A 22,492-nucleotide genomic window follows, 5' to 3' on the forward strand; every position below is an offset into this window, starting at 1 on the left:
GACACAGGGGGGGGGGCTTCACGCTGACGCTGAGGCAACAGAGGGGGGGGGGGACACAGGGGGGGGGGCTTCACGCTGACGCTGAGGTAACAGAGGGGGGGGGGGGGACAGCAGGGGGGGGGGGCTTCACACTGAGGTAACAGAGCAGGGGGGGGGGGGGGGGGGGGGCTTCACACTGAGGTAACAGAGCAGGGGGGGGGGGGGGGGGGGGCTTCACACTGAGGTAACAGAGGGGGGGGGGGGGGGCTTCACACTGAGGTAACAGAGGGGGGGGGGGGGCTTCACACTGAGGTAACAGGGGGGGGGGGGCTTCACACTGAGGTAACAGAGAGGGGGGGGGGGGGGGCTTCACACTGAGGTAACAGAGAGGGGGGGGGGGGGCTTCACACTGAGGTAACAGAGAGGGGGGGGGGGGGGGGCTTCACACTGAGGTAACAGAGAGGGGGGGGGGGGCTTCACACTGAGGTGGGTGAGAACAGAACAGGACTGTTTTTTTAACCCTTTCACTGCCAACACGACAGCCGGGTTAACCCTTTCACTGTGACAATACAGAAGGTTAGCCCTTCACTATCACACAACCGACGGCGATGCTCCATCATTAGCATCATTAGCATCGCCGTCGGTCGTAAGTGTGATAGTAAAGGGCTATAACCTTCTGTCGTGTGGCAGTGAAAGGGTTAAAGGGATAGTTTAGTTTGTCACAAACTGGGAGGCCCTTTCAGTCTGTCGTGTTTTTTTTTTTAGATATTGGGAGCCAGATATTTTTAGCCTTTTGTTAGCGACGCTACTAGTACAAGACTAACCCTAACCCTACTAGTACAAGACTAACCCTAACCCTAACCCTACTAGTACAAGACTAACCCTAACCCTACTAGTACAAGACTAACCCTAACCCTACTAGTACAAGACTAACCCTAACCCTAACGCTACTAGTACAAGACTAACCCTAACCCTACTAGTACAAGACTAACCCTAACCCTAACCCTACTAGTACAAGACTAACCCTAACCCTACTAGTACAAGACTAACCCTAACCCTAACCCTACTAGTACAAGACTAACCCTAACCCTACTAGGACAAGACTAACCCTAACCCTACTAGTACAAGACTAACCCTAACCCTAACGCTACTAGTACAAGACTAACCCTAACCCTACTAGTACAAGACTAACCCTAACCCTAACCCTACTAGTACAAGACTAACCCTAACCCCTACTAGTACAAGACTAACCCTAACCCTAACCCTACTAGTACAAGACTAACCCTAACCCTAACCCTACTAGTACAAGACTAACCCTAACCCTACTAGTACAAGACTAACCCTAACCCTACTAGTACAAGACTAACCCTAACCCTACTAGTACAAGACTAACCCTAACCCTAACGCTACTAGTACAAGACTAACCCTAACCCTACTAGTACAAGACTAACCCTAACCCTAACCCTACTAGTACAAGACTAACCCTAACCCTACTAGTACAAGACTAACCTAACCCTAACCCTACTAGTACAAGACTAACCCTAACCCTACTAGGACAAGACTAACCCTAACCCTACTAGTACAAGACTAACCCTAACCCTAACGCTACTAGTACAAGACTAACCCTAACCCTAACCCTACTAGTACAAGACTAACCCTAACCCTAACCCTACTAGTACAAGACTAACCCTAACCCTACTAGTACAAGACTAACCCTAACCCTACTAGTACAAGACTAACCCTAACCCTACTAGTACAAGACTAACCCTAACCCTACTAGGACAAGACTAACCCTAACCCTACTAGGACAAGACTAACCCCTAACCCTACTAGTACAAGACTAACCCTAACCCTAACCCTACTAGTACAAGACTAACCCTAACCCTACTAGTACAAGACTAACCCTAACGCTACTAGTACAAGACTAACCCTAACCCTACTAGTACAAGACTAACCCTAACGCTACTAGTACAAGACTAACCCTAACCCTACTAGTACAAGACTAACCCTAACCCTACTAGTACAAGACTAACCCTAACCCTACTAGTACAAGACTAACCCTAACCCTACTAGTACAAGACTAACCCTAACCCTACTAGTACAAGACTAACAGGGTTTCTCAGAGACCTGCTTCGTATCCAGCGGTGCGTTTGGCGATTTCATACCTAGTTGCACTGTGTGTGTTAACGACGCCACGTGCACTCGTTTTGTGTGAATGTACCTGACGAGGGGGGGGGGGGGGTATTTGAAACACACCCGACGACCTGAGCTATTGTCATGCAAAGTGGCCAGGGTGGGTACTTACTTGGCGAGGTTGGCGCATCCGTCGAGCGCAGCGCATTCCTGTGCGCTGTGCTTCTGCTCACAGAGCCGGGTTGCTCGGCGTGCAAACCCCCCAACACCCCCCCCCCCCCCCCCCCCCCCCCCCGTCCCGTCCCGTGACCAACGCAAACCTGTTCGTATCCCCATTGACTTCCAAAAGCAACGCTGACAAATGCTGACATTTTCTACTTCCAGTTTCTAAAAGACAAGAACGCCACTGCTTTTTGAACGGACTGAAAGAATTCCCAATCCGTGACAAATCATATAGATTTCCTAAAAGTGAACTGTCCCTTTTTTTTTCTTTCTTATTAGCAGAGTCACAGGAGTTGCTCATTATTGTCCCCATGGTGTCAAAATGTACTTACTGGCCATGCGGTCCTCATTGGTTTGCCCCCCCCCCCCCCCCCCCCAGGAAAGATGGACACAACAAGCTGATCAAGATATACCACCGTGAGGGGAAGTACGGCTTCTCTGACCCCCTGACCTTTGGCTCGGTGGTGGAGCTCATCTGGCATTACCGGCACCATCCACTGGGGGAGTACAACGCCACCCTGGACCTGACGCTCACGCACCCTGTGTCACGCTTCCAAGAAGAGGTCAGGATCAGGACTACAGGTCTTCATAAGCTATTGTTTCCCCATTTTGGGGGAAATAATAGGAATATTTCTGCCATCACAATAATATACACAAATATACTTTTGGTCTTTTAATAAATAATGTTTAAACTGAGTCAAACCGCACTTTTTTACTCTTGTTTATTCTATTTTATAATTTTTTATTACTGAATGAAACCGTAAACAGAGAGGCCTATTGGGATGCTAGATCCTAATGTGAAACACTGTGATTTACCTCACCTTGCTACTAGGGATGCTCGATATTGGCTTTTTTACCGATACCGATATACCGATATTGTCCAACTCTTAATTTCTGATACCGATATCAACCGACACCAACCGATACCAATATATGCAGGGTTTCCCCCCCCCCCCCCCCCAAAATGGAATAATTTCAGGTAATTAACATTACATATCTCTTTTTTTTTTATCCACTTTTTCTCCCATTTTCTATATTTTCTCCCATCCCAATTTCGTATCATCCAATTCAACCCTCCCCTGTCACGGACGTTGTTTCTTGTCTCCCACAAGCCGGCTGCAATGTGGACTAAGTCATACATAGCACGAGTCCCCTCCGGTACTTGAGGTAACAGCAGTCGCATCTTTTCACCTGCGCTGCGCGATCTTTCAGCGTCAGGGGTCTGCGCTTTGGAGGGGCGCCGCCCCCATCGCTTCCTGATTCTACTGCGCAGGCACACCAACCGACCTGTAGGAGTCGCTGTCCACAACGCCCGATCCCCACCCATCAGTTTCCCACCCCCTAATACGGCCAATGTGTATTAGTGCGGACGACCAGCTAAACTGAAAGCAAATGTGGAGCGCTGGGCTCGAACTGACGAGCCCAGCGTCTCCAGCATTTCGTGGCGAGCGCCTTGCCCACTACGCCACGTAGCCGCCCAACATTACATATCTCTTGTTGTGGAATTAACACAACATTATGCATACTTTTGACAATAAATAAAATCTGAATTTGTTCTTACTTGCTTGCCTGAGTAAATAAAGGTTATAGAAATGCTTCCGGTTTAGCTGCAATATGTAGCGCACGCAATTGGTTACAGCTCCGCTCCCGTTATCGTTAATTTCGTTTAAAAACCTTATTTGGACAGTACCAAAAGAGATTAGACCACATCGTATGTATTGATAAGACCTTCTACTAACTATATCAAAAGACAACATGGTTAGGGATAAGGAAAGGACGGGAAAGAAACAAGAAACGGCAAATCTAACGGCGCAGATTGAAACTCGGTCAAAGACAATGACAGGCGACGCTGTGGCAGATCCGTTGGTGAGCCCCGGCGCGGGGAATATAGAGGAGAATACACAGGGACCAAAGACAACTGTCCCCGAGAGGGAGACAACAGATGACAACATAACAGGAACATCAGAAAAAAATACTGTGAAGGAAAAAGCAGGCGATTTTGAGAAGATAATAGCAAAATCATCCATCGGATCCCTCACTGCTCCAACAACATCAACTGACACAAGCAGTTCAATTACACAACCCGACTTCAACTCTCTGACTATCCTGATAAAAGAACAGATGGTCGCTTTCAAAGCACACGTTGAACACATCGATACTAAATTCGAAGAGGTTATGAGAGCGGTCGCTTTACAGTCCATGCGAATCACGACAGTGGAGAATACGGTGACAGAAATCACAAAAGCAGTCAAGGCGAACGAAGGTGGCATGACAGAGATGGGACAAGAGATGGAAAGAGTGAAAGAAGAATATCGGAGGGAAATACAAGGGCTTAAAAACGAAGCGGCGGAGAGGCTACTAGAAACCCAACGCTACCACAGGCGGAATAACATCCGCATTGTAGGGCTTGATGAAGCAGTAAACTGCGAAGATCCCAACTTTCCAACAGTGTTATCAACGATTTTGAATAACATCGATCCAAACAAAGTGCCAGAAGTGGACCAAGTTTACAGAATCGGTTCTCGGGGGCAAAGAATCAACGGGCCAAGAGTCATCATTGTCACCCTGCGGAAGACTACAACAAGGGATGACATCATCAAATATGCTCGCAACCAACGTGGGAATCTGAATTATGATGGTAAACCAATATTTATCTACGAAGATTTGAGCAAAGATGCCATCAACCGACGTCTACCATACAAAGATGTGATGCAAAAGCTGTTCAAAGCCGGTTACAAGCCAAGGCTATCATACCCAGCGCTGTTATCATTCTTGGGCAGTGACGGTCGCAGGTCAGATATACACACACCTATGGAAGCTGAGGATTTTCTGAATCGAATTGGAGCAAATAACCCAAGGCAGGGCGAAAATGTCGGAAACATATAAGCCTCTTTCTCATTGTATACCAGTGTTAGAATGACTTTATTGTGTTCATCAAGGTAGCAGACGATATGCAAGCCGTCTATAACAATGTGTACTGTGTATAATACGATTCATAATACATTATAATTTCAGACTCTGGTCTCTGAGGAGACAAATACATATCATTGCAAAAAGATTTATCTGGAATATTCTGGGTTTATCGCTCAAATGCCCTGAGTCTCTTAGATCATTCTGGAACATAAAATAGTCTAGGCAATAGTATACTCTACAACCTTCTAGAATATAAGGCACCATGACAACGAAGCCTACAACTCTAACAATAAACATCCGGTGTGTATACACATAGCAGATAATAAATTAAATGAAGTTCTATCAATCTTTAATAATAGTTTAAAAATTAACCACACTTAAACGTATGAACACTACAAGGTTATTCTAACAATTTAAGTAATCACTCCATTGAGGGCACATTGAAGCTCTAAAAGGCGCTGCTTTTCTATCATATCTAATCTGTTAATTCGAGACTAGTGGCTTCTCCACATTGATAATTATTCTATCTCTCATTCCTTATCTATATCTTTCCATTGATTTTTATTTTATTTAATTTTTTCTTCTCATTACTCTATATTTTTTAAAATATATTTTAACTTACATTGTTCTTTTCCAATGTTCTTCACATTAAGGTGTCAATATTGCTCTACAATCTTTTCCTTTTTTCCGTTTTTCCACACGTTAGTAGAGGGTTCAAATGAATATGTCGATAAAAGTTTATTCTCTTTTTTTTATTGTTTATTTTATTTTCTCTGTCATTTATCACAACACTTCATTACAGTAAGGGAAGGGGCAAGACCAAAAGCGACATTCTATTGCAATAGAATGGAAATGTTAGATCCTATGGCAATTAGCATAGGTAGATTAAGATTACAATGCTCAGTTTGGGCAATCCGGTGGACTATGGGAGAAAGTCAATCGCGGAGGATGTGTTCTTGGAACACAGGCCTGTACGACTTTCTGGGTGAGGGGAAATTAGGGGATTTTTATTTGTATATATATATGTTTTTAAGCTCAGCTCTCAACGGGACCTCATTAATTGGATGTACATCTATTGTAGCTTCACACTCCAGAAACATTACCAAAAACTACACAAAAACATGCATAGATTATGGCTAGTTTGAATATAATGGTATGGAACACCGGCGGGATAAACAAACAACACAAACGCAAAAGCGTGCTCACACTGATGAAAAAAGAACATGTGGACGTGGCTCTATTAAGCGAAACGCACATTTTAGAGGAAGACATAAATACGTTAGCGGATAACATATACCATAATATTAGTCACTCTTCTTTTGTTACGAGAACTAGAGGGGTAGCCATAGTCGTCAGACGCAAATTAAATATCGAATTGAAAGGGGTATGGTCGGATGCTGAGGGGCGCATAACTATAGCTAGGATTATACACAATAACAGGCAAATTGCATTAGCAGCTGTATATGCCCCAAATTTGTACGAAGTGGGTTTCTTCACTTCACTAACCGGAGAAATGTTAAACCATCCCGAATACTCATATATAATAGGTGCGGATTTTAATGCCATTTGGAACCCAAGGATGGACAAAACTTACCTTACCTTTTCCAGCGAACAAAAAAATTCATCTAAAGCATTAAAAGATTGGTCGAAATCAACAGGGGTAACTGATTTATGGCGTTCACTTAACCCCATGACCCGCAAGTACTCCTGTCGTTCGTCGAGACACAACACACTATCCAGAATTGATTACGTCTTTGCATCCCCGAGAATATTTGATAAATATGAAGTGGAAATGACACCCAATGCGCTATCAGATCACTGCTACTTAATCCTGAAAGCAACATTTGGTACACTATCTTCCCGGGCCCCAAGATGGCGTTTTAATTCTATGCTGCTTAACAACAATGAATTCATTACACAAATTAAAGAAGCTCTCACAATATTCCTACGGGATAATGCTAACTCGGTGCAAGATCCCAGAATATTATGGATGTCGGTAAAGACTATGATTAAGGATTTCTCGGATAGATTTTCCTCCATATTGCGCAAAAATCAAAACACAAAACTATCTGAAATGGAAACGCTTTACTCAACGCTTTTTAATTCTTTAAAATACAACAACTCTACTAGACTAGAAAACCAAGTAAACATTCTAAAGACAGAGATCAAAGCAATATACAGACAAAAATCTGAATTGCAAATACGCAGCACAAGACAACAGCAGTACTTCCAAGGCTCTAAACCTAGTCACCTATTAGCCATGCGACTAAGAATTAATGCAAAATTTGCAGATATAACTGCCATTAGGAAACAACAAACTCTAGTAACAGAACCCAAAATAATAAACGATACATTCAAAGAATTCTACTCCGATTTATATAATTCAGAAACGACCTTTGATCAAGACAAATTAGACACATATCTTAATCAAATTACTCTCCCTAAAATTACGGAGGAAGACGCTAAACAGTTAGAAGTACCGATCACATTAGAAGAACTCAAGGAGGCCATATCCGGAATGAAAAATGGCAAGGCTCCGGGAATTGACGGTATCCCATCAGAAATGTACATTTCTTGCTGGGACATATTTGGACCCTTATTACTAAATATGATCATATACTCAGTCAAAGAGGGAAGCTTCCATAAACACCAAAATACCGCACTTATTTCAGTTCTTCACAAAAAAGACAAAGACCCCACTGAGTGCGGTAGTTACCGTCCTGTAAGCCTCCTCGGAACCGATGTCAAACTGTACTCTAAGATATTAGCCATCAGATTGCAAAAGCATATGACGTCTTTAGTTCATCCGGACCAAACAGGCTTCATAAAAGGTCGCCTGATCAATGATAACATAAGGCGAATACTGCACATACTAGATGCTGACAAAGAGGACACCACACCTAAGGCGATACTATCCCTGGATGCTATGAAAGCATTTGACAGGTTAGAATGGTCGTTTCTATGGGCAGTATTAGAAAGGATGGGGTTAGGAAAAGGATTCATTGATATGATTAAAGTACTATACAAGGACCCATCGGCCAGGATTACAACAGGCACATTCATCTCCGATATCTTTCCGGTATCACGCTCAGCCAGACAGGGTTGCCCTCTTAGTCCCGGACTATTCGATCTATCATTAGAACCTTTAGCACAATTTATAAGACAATCCCAACACATAGAACCAATAGTAATCAAGGGCACACATCTTAAAATTAGTTTATATGCGGACGACGTAATATTGTTCATGCAAAACCCCAACAACACATTGCCGCATATACTCAAGTTGATAGAAAACTTTGGTGATTTATCGGGATTTAAAATAAATTGGCCTAAGTCGGCGTTTCTTCCTCTTAACACCAGTGCAAAAAAAGACACAACCCTCCCAGGTGCGATACCCATGGTCAAACATTTCAGATGCTTGGGTGTGGAAATATTTCCCACCACAAGACAAACGGTGAAGCACAATTACACAAAAATACAGAACAAAATCAAAGACGACCTGGACAGGTGGGCAAAACTTAAAAACTCAGTACAGGCAAGGGTATCAATAGTTAAGATGGATGTATTACCAAGAACCAATTTCTTCAGCTCAATGCTTCCGTTACCTCCTCCAGAGGGCTACTGGAAAAGATTACAAACCTCCACATACAAATTTATTTGGAATAACAAACCACCTCGCATAAAAAGATCCACCGCACAGAGAAATAAAGCAGACGGTGGCATGGCAGTCCCAGATTTTTTACAATATTTTAAGGCCTTCACTTTAAGACCAGTGAAGATATGGTTTGACCCCCAGGCTTTGGTATCTTGGAGAGAATTAGAAGAAAACATGGTAGCCCCACAGAGACTGGAAGACATAGCACACACTAAAATTTCAATCAAGCATTGTGAGCGAGAATTTGGCCCAATAATTACCCATGCAATCAGAATATGGCGGGAAACACAAAAGAAATATCCTAACCCTCAAGAATGGCATAATCACACTCCCATATTCAATAACAATGCACTCCTAATGGGAAAACGACCTATAAGATTCCCTATATGGGAAGAGAAAGGCATACACTCATTAGGGGATATTTTTAATAACAAGGGCCTCTGTAGTTATGTCGAAATATGCATAAAGTTTAACCTCACCGAGTCCACATGGCTTTTTTACATACAGTTACGACTTTGTATGAGATCTCACGGTGTTCCATTACTCGTACCAATTGAACACCACAGATACCACAAATTTTTCTATGAAAGAGATACATTGGGAGGTTTTGTATCAAGTTTTTATTATCAATTACTAACGTCCTCGTATGAAACCCTTCAAATAGACACTGTCTGGAGGAGGGATATACCAGACCTGGAATATGACTTTGATTGGAAAGGAGCCTGGGAAAATGTCCGACTTACATCAAGGAACCCGGATCATCAACAAATCAATCTGAACTATATTCACAGGACATACTTGACTCCTATAAGGCTGTGCAAAATGGGGCTTATACAAGACTCCAAATGCTCCCAATGTACAAATGGGAACGAAGGAACATTTATGCACATGTATTGGGACTGCCCACCAGTTAAGGCATTCTGGAAAGATGTGTCCCAACAATTATCAACACTCGTATTTTGGAATATACCTGTACACCCCGCGGTATTACTATTGAATGATGTTTTTGAGTTTGCAGTGAATCCACAACTAAAAAGATTGGTTTTATCGGGTATCACAGTAGCTAAAAAACTGATCGCATCACGTTGGTTTCAACCGGAAAAAATTTGCCGAAAAGTGTGGTTTCTTACATATCTTGATGTGATATATCAAGAAATATCTACAGCAAGAATTCTGGGGATCAATGAATCCAAAATGTCAATGTGGTTAGAAGTGGTGGAGAGAATAAAAGCTAGCTTATAATGGTGGTGTCTGGTTAGGAGTGAGGGATAATGGAGGTACTATCCAAGAGGGGGTCTGGGAGGGGGGGGTTTGAGCTGGAGCATATGTGTGTAGGGTTTTAGAAAATAGGTATTAGGGGTATATTATATACTAACATTTATATAATTGTAATTTCGTTGGATATACACTGTATACGGCTAAAATGTTATTATAGACTATTTTTGTTTTATCCTGTTTCTGTACTTGCATATATTATAACCACCTTGACTGAAAGTTTCATTATGCATTGTGTGTTGAGTACTGACTTTTAATAACTTTTTGTTCTGCAATAATAAAAAAAATATAAAAAAAAAAGAAATGTAAAAAAAAAAAAAATGGAAAACCGATACCGATATTTTCCGATATCACATTTTAATGCCGATATCGGCCGATAATATCGGTAGGCCGATAATATCGGACATCCCTACTTGCTACCTCTATCTTTTTTATGCTCGCTTATGCCTGGATTTCTTACCGCTGTGAAGCACTTTGAAAACTGCAGTTTCTGTATGAAAAGGGCTATACAAATAGTTATTATTATTAATAGACGCTAGACTTAACCTGTTAAGCCCTATTTTCTGAAATTCCGCCTAAAAATGCATACCTAAGTAAATGGAAGATTTCTCCACTTCTACAAGGTCCATTTGCATGTCCGTGGTATCTAGGGACATCTATGGACCTCAGTGAATGTATTCACAGTGTCAGTAATATTGTGTCTGTTACTAGGCTTGAGTAAATTGTGATGAAACAAAGGAGAATATGAATTATGATTTTTCTTTGCATCTTTGACAGTGAATATATTATATATATATATATATATATATATATATATATATATATATATATATATATATATATATATATATATATATATATATATATTATATATTCTTGAGATCACGTGTACAAAAGAAATCTAAGGAAACTAATAAAGGGAAGATAATTAAACAGAAGGTTTTGTAGATACAGTACTGAATTCTGCCATCCGGACACATGCTATTTGAAATATTATTATAGAATATAGAATAGCAGGCCTATAAATTACCTTATTATAGCCATGTTGCACATCTATGGATCGGGCCAAATCTACTCGTTCCAATGACAAGTTCAATTTGGATTTAGTATCACCAGGCATGCAGGAAGAACCGAGAATGAAATCTACTGTAAATACAGTCAGCTTTTTATTCTTGCGACAGGTCCGCCATTTTGAATCGGATTTCAACGCGGATGGTTGCTAAATGTTCACAGAAGGGAGACAAACTAACTGTGCTCCAATCTATGCCAATAACGTTCAGTTTTGTGGTATATAATCCCAAGAAATAAGAGAAATAAAAAATAATAATCAGGAAGTCATTTGCTTGCAGGAAGCTGGAAATCGCTAGGAAATGTAGTTTTTCGAAGTTTCAACGCTCACTGAGAGCTCTGGATGCCCTGTACTTGTATGACTACAACTGTCAACGTTTCGCTAATTCAAAATGGCGGATATTCGCAAAATTATTTAATTATTCCATAAACTAAAATCTCACTAATAACACTTTAACCTATTGGTAAACAAACGTATTGCTGAAAATATACACTATGACTGCTGTTGTGACATGGTGAGGGTCTTTACTCTTAGATACATTTGGGGGGGAAAACGCTACTTAATGTCATACAGTCTGGCGAGATGGATTTATGACGTGATGTCATTTGCGGTCCGCCGATGGGCCACTCGGGCTAAAGAGGTTATGGATGTCCTTCTGCGTGATTCGCATTTATTCGCTGAAGGAAAATGTAGGAAATGCTCATTTACAGATTCTTCTAATACATGTACTAATTGATTAGTCAACAAATCCTATAGAATAGAATAGAAATACATTATTTATCCCGACGGGGGATTCAGCGCCACAGGTCACCGCTTGCAGTAAACAGTAAACAGAAACAAAGTCACAAATAAATGATAAAATACGTTCCAGGATATACATTCTGTTATGTTGTGCTATCGCTATTAGTCGATTAAGAATCTCTTAAGTTGAGGGCAGCCTTAATAAGATCATTAAAACCCAGAACATTATACTCCTCTGGGTTCAGCTATTTATAGCAGCGAAACTGTAAAGCGGAGAAGAAAAAAAAACACAATAGAGGGAAGTAACACAAAATGGAGTAAAAGCCTGACGGGTATCTCTCATGCCGTCCTCAGGAGGCGGCGGTGAAGGAGGACAGTGTCGACGTCGCAGGGAGGAAACTAAAGGAGGTCCACTGTCAGTATCAGGAGAAGTCCAAGGAGTTGGACCGTCTCTACGAGGCCTTCTCAAAGACCGCCCAGGTAAACTAACCCTAACCCTTCACTAACCCTACGAGGCCTTCACAAAGACCGCCCAGGTAAACTAACCCTAACCCTTCACTAACCCTACGAGGCCTTCACAAAGACCGCCCAGGTAAACTAACCCTAACCCTTCACTAACCCTACGAGGCCTTCACAAAGACCGCCCAGGTAAACTAACCCTAACCCTTCACTAACCCTACGAGGCCTTCACAAAGACCGCCCAGGTAAACGGCACCTTCACAAAGACCGCCCAGGTAAACTAACCCTAACCCTTCACTAACCCTACGAGGCCTTCACAAAGACCGCCCAGGTAAACTAACCCTAACCCTTCACTAACCCTACGAGGCCTTCACAAAGACCGCCCAGGTAAACGGCACCTTCACAAAGACCGCCCAGGTAAACGGCACCTTCTCATTTCGCTCGGATTGGAGGCACCACTAGGGCCATTGCAGATAGATCTATGGTGGTTAACAGAACATACAATAAAGAAAACATTGAAAAGAGGAAAATGTCCATTCACGATTCTCTTAAAAAATTAAAAATTTTACAAGGGGCGGCTACGTGGTGCAGTGGGCAAGGCGCTCACCACAAATACTGGGGACTGGGCTCGAACAGGTTCGCCTCCCTGTTCGAGCCCCGCTCTCCACATTGCTTTCAGTTTAGCTGGTCTTCCGTACTAATACACATTGGCCGTATTAGGGGGAGGGAAACTGATGGGTGGGGATCGGGCGTTGTGGACAGCGACTCCTACAGGTCGGTTGGTGCGCCTGCGCAGTAGAATCAGGGAGCAATGGGGGCAGCGCCCCTCCAAAGCCCAGACCCCTGACGCTGAAAGATCGAGCTGCGCAGGTGAAAAGATGTGACTGCTGTTACCTCAAGTACCGGAGGGGACTTGTGCTATGTATGACTTAGTCCACATTGCAGCCGGCTTGTGGGAGGCAAGAAACAACGTTCGAGACAGGGGAGGGTTGAATTGGACAATACGAAAATTGGGATGGGAGAAAAATAGAAAATGGGAGAAAAAAGTGGATAAAAAAAAAATTACACATCTAGATTTAGGCGCTGAGTGTAGAAGAATCTTAATGACTATATGCTCCAGACACACCTTTATTTCATCTGTCTCTCCGCTGATTCGTCTCTCTGTTGATTGTGTGACGCAGGACATCCAGATGAAGAGGACGGCGATCGAGGCCTTCAACGAAACGATGATGATCTTTGAGGAACAGTGCCGCGAGCAGGAGCGCTACGGGGAGGAGTTTGAGAGGAACTCCGAGGCGGCGGAGAAGGAACTGGAGAGGTATACTTGTTGTTACGGGTTAGGGTTAACCCTGCGAGAGAGAGCGTGCGCCCGCGGATATCCGTGCAGCTGTGTAGTTCCGCTCTGTCGGCCTGCGCTGACCTGTTGAGCCCCAGCCTTCCCTTGTGACCCGCGACCCTTTGACCTCCCCCCCTACAGCTTCCTAATCAACTATGAGAAGCTGAAGTGTCGTCTCGGGGAGATCTACGACAGTAAGGTCCACCTGGAGGAGGACCTGAGGACCCAGGTGGAGGAGTACAGAGAGACCGACAGGAAGGTCACCAGCCTGCGGCCGGACCTCATCCAGCTACGCAACATCAGAGACCAGTATCTCAAGTGAGTGAACAGACTCTGTCTCTGTGGACATGTCAGAGTCAGAGGTGCGCTGTACTACTAATGCGTTCGATATCCCATTTCAGAGTCTCTGCGTTTTTTTGGCCTTTGTGGTAAATGTCTTGTTACTAACTCACGACATGGACATCTTTTAGGGGCTGTGTATTTTGTGTTATTTTTCCCTTTGAGATTTATTTTGCTCCTCTCTCCCTCTCTCTGTTCTTCCTTTGATCTTTTCTCATTTTTCTTTTTCTCCCAGCTGGCTGAATCACAAAGGCGTGAGGCAGAGACGCATCAACGATTGGTTGGGGATACAGAACGACAGCCTTGATGAGTAAGTCTTATCCTTTTTGTTGCACAGATCACAGTCAGAGTGTGTCATCTAAATGGAAATGGGTACGGAATCCTTTTTTTCTCTCTCTCTCTCTTTAACCCTTTCACTGCCACACTACCAAACGGTTAACCCTTTCACTGCGACAACACATAATGTTAACCCTTTCACTGCCACCCGACAAAGGGTTAACCCTTTCACTACCACACGACTGAAGGTTAACCTTTCACTGTGACACACACATAAGGTTAACCCTTTCACTGTGACAACACATAAGGTTAACCCTTTCACTACCACACGACAGAAGGTTAACCCTTTCACTACCACACTACAGAAGGTTAACCCTTTCACTGCGACGACACATGATTGATTGATTGATTGATTGATTGATTGAAAACTTTATTAACATATTGCAGAATGGGTACAGTACAGTACAGCTCAATACCAAACGGTTAACCTTTCACTACCACACTACAGAAGGTTAACCCTTTCACTACCACACTACAGAAGGTTAACCCTTTCACTACCACACTACAGGTTAGCCTTTCACTACCACACTACAGAAGGTTAACCTTTCACTACCACACTACAGAAGGTTAACTTTTCACTACATTTACATTTACATTTAGTCATTCAGCTGACACGCTTTTATCCAAATCGACTTACAAGTTCTGTACGACAAGCCATCAGGAAGGAAGGGCACAACTCTATCAGCTGAGTAACAATGTTCATCAAAGTGTTGAGTGCTACAGTGTAGGTTAGTTTATTAGGACAAGTGCATGACAGTACGGTTAGTTAGGGTTAGATTTTTAATGGTTGAAGAAGTGCGTCTTTAGTCGACGGCGAAAGATTGGACGGGTTTGGGCTGTCCTAACTGGGGTGGGTAGTTCATTCTACCATTGTGGGGCAAGGACTGAGAATAGGCGGCTTCTCTTTGATGACCCTCCCGGGGCTTGGATAGGAGTAGGTCTGAGGCGGCCAGAAGATGCAGAGCGTAGTGGTCTTGAGGGTGTGTAGTTAGAAGACGCAGAGCGTAGGGGTCTTGAGGGTGTGTAGTTAGAGACCATTGACCGGAGGTAGGCGGGAGCGGTTCCCTTTGCCGCACGGTATGCAGGTCGAGGGTCTTGAAGCGGATACGTGCAGCAATGGGGAGCCAGTGCAGGTCCCTGAGAAGTGGGGTGACATGGGCCGACTTCGGTAGGTTTGAGATCAGGCGGGCCGCTGCGTTCTGAATGAGTTGAAGAGGCTTGGTGGCAGTGGCCGGGAGGCCAGCGAGCAGTGCGTTGCAGTAGTCGAGGCGGGAGATGACTGTTGATTGGACAAGGAGTTGGGTGGCTTCTTTTGTCAGGAAGGGGCGGATCCTTCTAACGTTGCTCAGGAGGAATCTGCAAGTTCTGGTTGTCGCTGCGATGTGAGCAGAGAAGTTCAACTGGTCGTCGAGGACAACACCAAGGTTCTTGGCGGTCGGGGACGCGGTCACAGCTGCATTCTTGACTGTGATGGAAAGGTCGGTCAGGGGGGAGGATTTGGCCGGCAGGTGGAGCAATTCTGTTTTGCTTAGGTTCAGTTTGAGGTGGTTGGTCGTCATCCAGGCGGAGATGTCGGACAGACGTGGATATCTGAGGGAGGGAAGGAGAGGAAGAGTTGAGTATCGTCGGCATAACAATGATAGGAGAAGGTTAACCCTTTCACTAGTCACTACCACACGACAGAAGGTTAACCTTTCATTACCACACTACAGAAGGTTAACCTTTCACTATCACACTACAGAAGGTTAACCCTTTCACTACCACACTACAGAAGGTTAACCCTTTCACTACCACACAACAGAAGGTTAACCTTTCACTACCACACTACAGAAGGTTAACCTTTCACTATCACATGCCAGAAGGTTAACCCTTTCACTACCACATGACAGAAGGTTAACCCTTTCACTACCACACAACAGAAGGTTAACCTTTCACTACCACACTACAGAAGGTTAACCTTTCACTACCACACGACAGAAGGTTAACCCTTTCACTACCACACGACAGAAGGTTAACCCTTTCACTACAACACAAAAGAAGGTTAACCTTTCACTACCACACAACAGAAGGTTAACCTTTCACTACCACACTACAGAAGGTTAACCTTTCACTATCACACAACAGAAGGTTAACCTTTCACTACCACACAACAGAAGGTTAACCTTTCACTACCACACTACAGAAGGTTAACCTTTCACTACCACACTACAGAAGGTTAACCTTTCACTATCACACTACAGAAGGTTAACCCTTTCACTACCACACTACAGAAGGTTAACCCTTTCACTACCACACAACAGAAGGTTAACCTTTCACTACCACACTACAGAAGGTTAACCTTTCACTATCACACAACAGAAGGTTAACCCTTTCACTACCACACGACAGAAGGTTAACCCTTTCACTACCACACAACAGAAGGTTAACCCTTTCACTACCACACGACAGAAGGTTAACCCTTTCACTACCACACGACAGAAGGTTAACCCTTTCACTACCACACTACAGACGGTTAACCCTTTCACTACCACACTACAGAAGGTTAACCTTTCACTACCACACGACAGAAGGTTAACCCTTTCACTACCACACGACAGAAGGTTAACCTTTCACTACCACACGACAGAAGGTTAACCCTTTCACTACCACACGACAGAAGGTTAACCCTTTCACTACCACACGACAGAAGGTTAACCCTTTCACTACCGCACGACAGAAGGTTAACCCTTTCACTACCACACGGCAGAAGGTTAACCCTTTCACTACCACACGGCAGACGGTTAACCCTTTCACTAGCACACGGCAGACGGTTAACCCTTTCACTAGCACACGACGGCAGGTTAAAAGCCGCTCCTCGCAGTAACGCCGCCCCCTTGTGTTTTGGCGCAGCACCTACGTGTTGAAGGGAGACGAGGGGAGGCTGCCGCACCACGACGAGAGCAGCTGGTTGGTGGGCGAGCTGAGCCGGACGCAGGCGGAGGACATGCTGCAGGGGAGGTGTTCCGGAACCTTCCTGATCCGGGAGAGCAGCAAGCAGGGCTGCTACGCCTGCTCTGTCGTGTGAGTGGGAGACCCTGACCCTGACCCAAATCATTGATCTCAAGAAATTAACCCTTTCACTGCCACACGACAGCCGGTTAACCCTTCCACTGTGTCAACGCAGGAGGTTAGCCCTTTGCTATCACACAACCGACGGCGACGCTCCATCATTAGCATCAATAGCTCCGCGGTCGGTTGTGTGATAGTAAAGGGATAACCGTCTGTCGTGTGGCAGTGAAAGGGTTAACCGGCTGTCGTGTGGCAGTGAAAGGGTTAAATGAAAAAAATATATATAATAATAATAAACAAAAGCAAAACATAACTCAATTTGCATGTTCGAAAAGGAGTAGGAAGAAGTATACACTTATTTACTTATACTCCTACCCCTTTTCCACTACTCAAATGAGTGTACTAATTTAAAACCTTTCAAAACAAATATATATATATATATATATATATATATATATATATATATATATATATATGCAAAACAAAAAAAACTATATATATTATGTAAAACATGAAAGAAAGAAAATAAACATGTAAACCCCCGTGAATATCAAGTCCCTTCCTCGTCCCTGTACCTCGTGAACATCATTTCCTTATACATCAGTTTGAACTGTCTCATGTCTGGACGTTGCTTTGGCGCCACATTCAGACTGTTCCACAGTTTCACTCCACACATCGAGACGCAGTGTCTTCTCCTGGTAGTGCGTGCGTACAGTCCGTACACTAAGCACCTTTAAACTGAGTTCTCCCCTCAGAATCAGAATCAGAAAGTAGTTTTCACATACAAGGAATTTGCTTCGGACGTTATTGGTGCGATGACAGACGGACGATACAATAAAGAGGTGGAGTAAAATAAAATGAATACGAGCTAAGTTAAGCACAATAGAATAATATAGTTATGAAATAAATTATAGGCCAGGGCGCGTGGACACTTAAGGCAACTAACATGTGCTTCCGCATTGCTCTGATTGGCCAACTGACCCCACGTGACGCTACGGCTCGTTTCCCCCCTACGCCGGTAACGCGCGCATCAAACGCCAAGCGAGGCTGCTCGCGGAAATGTAATGTTATGTTAGAATCCGTAGAATACATATTTATCAAAACAACATATTTATCAAAACAACTACCAGATTCACTCATAACGTTCACTCATCGTTGCGGGCAAGACCACCCGCATTTCATTGTATACTTGTATGCCGTGACAAATAAAACTCTTGATTCTTGATTCTGATTTCGCGTGAGAACACAGCCCAGGTGTCAGAAAGTGTCCATTGTAACGTTATATAACGCAACGTTATATAATGTTATTTCGCGTTTTATTCATAACGTTATTTCGCGCGACAACGCAGCCCAGCTGTCAGAAACTGTACATTGAGGGGGTGCGAATCACTGTTTACACTCCCCACTTACTGTACCATGTTCTACATATAGAACCTCATCTCATGCACCGGTTTGAATCAAAGCCCTATCAAACGTACGCAAGCTCTACTGTCTTTAACTATAAGCGTTTACACTCCCCACTTACTGTACCATGTTCTACATACACTGTGTGTTGTTGTAGCCACCGGGTAAATCGCGATTTTTTTATTAGTTTGGGAAATTGTGAAAGTGTGGGTGACAAACCTCTCTCCTCTCTCCTGGAGCTTAAGGGCCAATCAGAGAAACGCGGAAAGCGCTCGGCCAATCAGAAGAGAGACGCGTCACTCGTTGGAGGCTCATGTCTCCGGCGTAGGGAACGAGCGTAGAGCGGCTGGTATTCACAAAGGAGAGCGCTGGCCAATCAGAGAAAACGCGGAAGTGCATGTTAGTTGCCTTAAGTGTTCACGCGGCCAGGACTGTACAACTGTAAATAAGAGGTTGAATAAAATTATATGGGATATGAACTAAATTAAATATAGCACAATAGAATATAGTACAATTATAAGTAAAAAAATAAAATGGGCCGTGCAATTGGGCAGATGTGGTCAATTATTTACACTAATTAGAATGAGTAACAATGCGGTGGGCAAGTATATAGATTGATTGATTGATTGAACATTGTATTAACAGATTGCAGAATGGGTACACACACTTGTTAAGGGGATGCAGACCTGAGTGTGTGTTAACAACGTCTGATGACTACTGAAAAACAACAACGAGTGTCATTTGTGTTGGTAACAGTCTTTATCCATCGCCGTTTTAACCGTTTTAACCTAACGACGGTTCTCGTCTCCTCCCCAGCGTGAACGAAGACGTGAAGCACTGCATGGTCTACAGCACGCCATGCGGGTACGGCTTCGCCGAGCCCTACGACGCCCACCGCTCCCTGAAGGAGCTGGTGCTGCACTACCGCCTGAACTCGCTCGCACAACACAACGACGCGCTGGACGTGCGGCTGGCGCTGCCGGTACACGCCGCCGTCGGCACCGGGCCGGCGACCACCCCCTCCTCCCAGCGGCCAGAGGAACACAGACTCCTCCTCCAGACAGGACTGCTCCCGGCGACCACCCCCTCCTCCCAGCGGCCAGAGGAACACAGACTCCTCCTCCAGACAGGACTGCTCCCGGCGACCACCCCCTCCTCCCAGCGGCCAGAGGAACACAGACTCCTCCTCCAGACAGGACTGCTCCCGGCGACCACCCCCTCCTCCCAGCGGCCAGAGGAACACAGACTCCTCCTCCAGACAGGACTGCTCCTGGCGAGCGCTCCGGAGATGTAGTCGAGCGGAGAGCGAGCGAGCGAGAGAGAGAGAGAGAGACACAAAGAAAAAGGACACAATTACTGTCTCCTATAGGAGGACGACTTCTTCGAGGGCCATCGTGCCGCAGAGAGGAAGGTGTGAAATTTGCACTAAAGTGATTCACAGACTGATTTCGTGAATGTGATTCACAGACTGATTTCGTGAATGTGATTCACAGACTGATTTCGTGAATGTGATTCACAGACTGATTTCGTGAATGTGATTCACAGACTGATTTCGTGAATGTGATTCACAGACTGATTTCGTGAATGTGATTTCAGACTGAAGCAGGACCGGAACTTGAATGTCAGCTTGAACCTTTTTTTTACGAGACTTTCATTTTTTGTTTTGTTTCTTTTTTCTTTTTTGTACTTCACGTATTTCCATCTGTGTGATGGATGTCTTCGTGGTGGGGACACACACGCTCACTTATATACACACCAGGTGCTACACACACTTTGGTCTGACTTCCACAAAATACAGAGAGCTGATGTCGTCAGAGATTAATCCCTTTGATTAAAGCCCTTTGTCCCCCCCGGATACTCAATCAATTATGAAAAAGCTGCATTGCGCATGTGCTGTATATATATATATTGGGTTGCTGATTAATTTGTGTATTCATGAGGTAAACTGGTGCTGTAAAGAAGCTCATTCTGTCATACAGCTGTGCTGGACCAAACCATTAGGGGTATATATATATATATATATATATATATATATATATATATATATATATATATATATATATATATATATATATATATATATATATATATATATATATATATAATAAAAAAAAGCCACATGTGAATATGTGATAGTATATGGTGCATCTTGAGAATATAGCCCCTTAATAGACATTTACACACAGTGGATAATTAAGTAGCATTAATTAACATCTTGTAGAATACCACCGTTAAAAAGCATACTCAATGTTATACCCATTAACCAAAGCACTTATTAGTGAGCGAGAATGCATCCCGCGTTTAGACCTGTCGATAAAAAAAAATGTCTAGAGTAAAAGGGAGGGGCAATCCGTGTACACCTGCTGACGTGCTGAACAAAAAAACATAATCCGAAGTACTGTATGTTATATTCTGTTACTCAAAAGAAGTATAAGCTTTTTGTATTCTATATATATTTTTTCTATAAACATGCCACAGAAGATGAAAGCTTGAAGAACGTGCAATCCAACAGTATTTCTATTGTTGTAGTGAATGATGATGATGATGATGATGATGATGATGACGATGATGGCGGCCGTGGTAAATTATGCTGTTGTGAGAGAGGTTGACATTCGCCACGAAACAAAATGCACTCTCTTTGGTGGCGTCGGTATTATGACGTGACCTCCTTAACGTCTGTGTGAACTGCCAGAGGAGGTCTCCCGCCCCCCGTACTTGAACTGGCATTTGCTCAAACGTATGAATGTTTTCTCCGTGACATGCAGCCGACTATAGCTTAAGAGGAAATTAATCCATGTTGATCTTGGCAAATAGTTTACCAAGTTTGAGGACAATAGATACTCTGTATGGAGACACTGTAGAACTTGTTTTTGTGGTTGGTTGACGGAAGGTGTTTCTAAGCCTCTCTTATGAAAACTCCACCGGAGGACTTGAGAAAACTCCTCGGGGGTGAAGCTGAGCAACGTGAGATTCTGACCTTTTCTTGCCGTAAGACAATAAACTGATGAGGGTTTTGTCGACTTTTGTAGTTTTCATCACTTTTGTTCCAGGTACTATCAATCAGGTTTTTTTTTTTTTTTTTTTTGGGGGGGGGGGGTGACAATGTCAAATACCATTTTAGTTAGCAGGATTCCCACAAAGCCTTAAAAAGTCTTAGATTGAATAATCCAAATTCTAGGTCTTAAAAAGTCCCAAAAGGGTCTTAACTTCTATGTTACGATATCTTCTTTGTATTGTGTTTAAATGTGTTTGTGGGAAATGTCCATGCTGCAAAGTAAGTCTTAATTCATATGGAATTACTTCTTGCATAGTAACTTTACTTCATACCTTTTCGTCAGTGTGACCGCGTGAAATAGGTATTAAATTCTATTCAAAGTGATCTTAAAAAAGGTCTTCAAAAGTCTTAACTGTAACTCGTTGAACCCTGAGTTAGGTCGTACTTGAATTAATACTGCGACGAACAGTTGATTACCAAAATGTGTGCTACTGGAGCCAGGCACGTTGGAACTTTAAATCGGTAGGGGGTGCGGCCTTTGAGCCTTTGGGGGGCCTTTGGGGGTCGCCAGATGATAAAAAAGAAATC

General features: G+C 43.6%; 1 protein-coding gene across 1 annotated transcript in view; it reads left to right on the forward strand.

Moving 5' to 3' along the window:
• The window catches only part of LOC311248527 (uncharacterized protein), a gene marked incomplete at its 5' end in the record, with an annotated part of 34,283 nt that extends 13,377 nt beyond the window's left edge, over positions 1-20,906 (forward strand). Inside the window, 7 exons of the mRNA XM_084339393.1 lie at positions 2,714-2,897; positions 12,342-12,467; positions 13,628-13,764; positions 13,924-14,100; positions 14,357-14,431; positions 17,347-17,517; positions 19,726-20,906. Coding sequence (XP_084195519.1) covers positions 2,714-2,897; positions 12,342-12,467; positions 13,628-13,764; positions 13,924-14,100; positions 14,357-14,431; positions 17,347-17,517; positions 19,726-20,203 — 1,348 coding nt within the window. The 3' untranslated portion in view covers positions 20,204-20,906. The remainder of the gene's footprint in view (positions 1-2,713; positions 2,898-12,341; positions 12,468-13,627; positions 13,765-13,923; positions 14,101-14,356; positions 14,432-17,346; positions 17,518-19,725) is intronic.
• Positions 20,907-22,492: the final 1,586 nt, after the last annotated feature.

Source organism: Notolepis coatsorum, assembly GCF_963971535.1.
Source record: "Notolepis coatsorum genome assembly, contig: SCAFFOLD_190, whole genome shotgun sequence".
NCBI classification, from domain to species: domain Eukaryota; kingdom Metazoa; phylum Chordata; class Actinopteri; order Aulopiformes; family Paralepididae; genus Notolepis; species Notolepis coatsorum.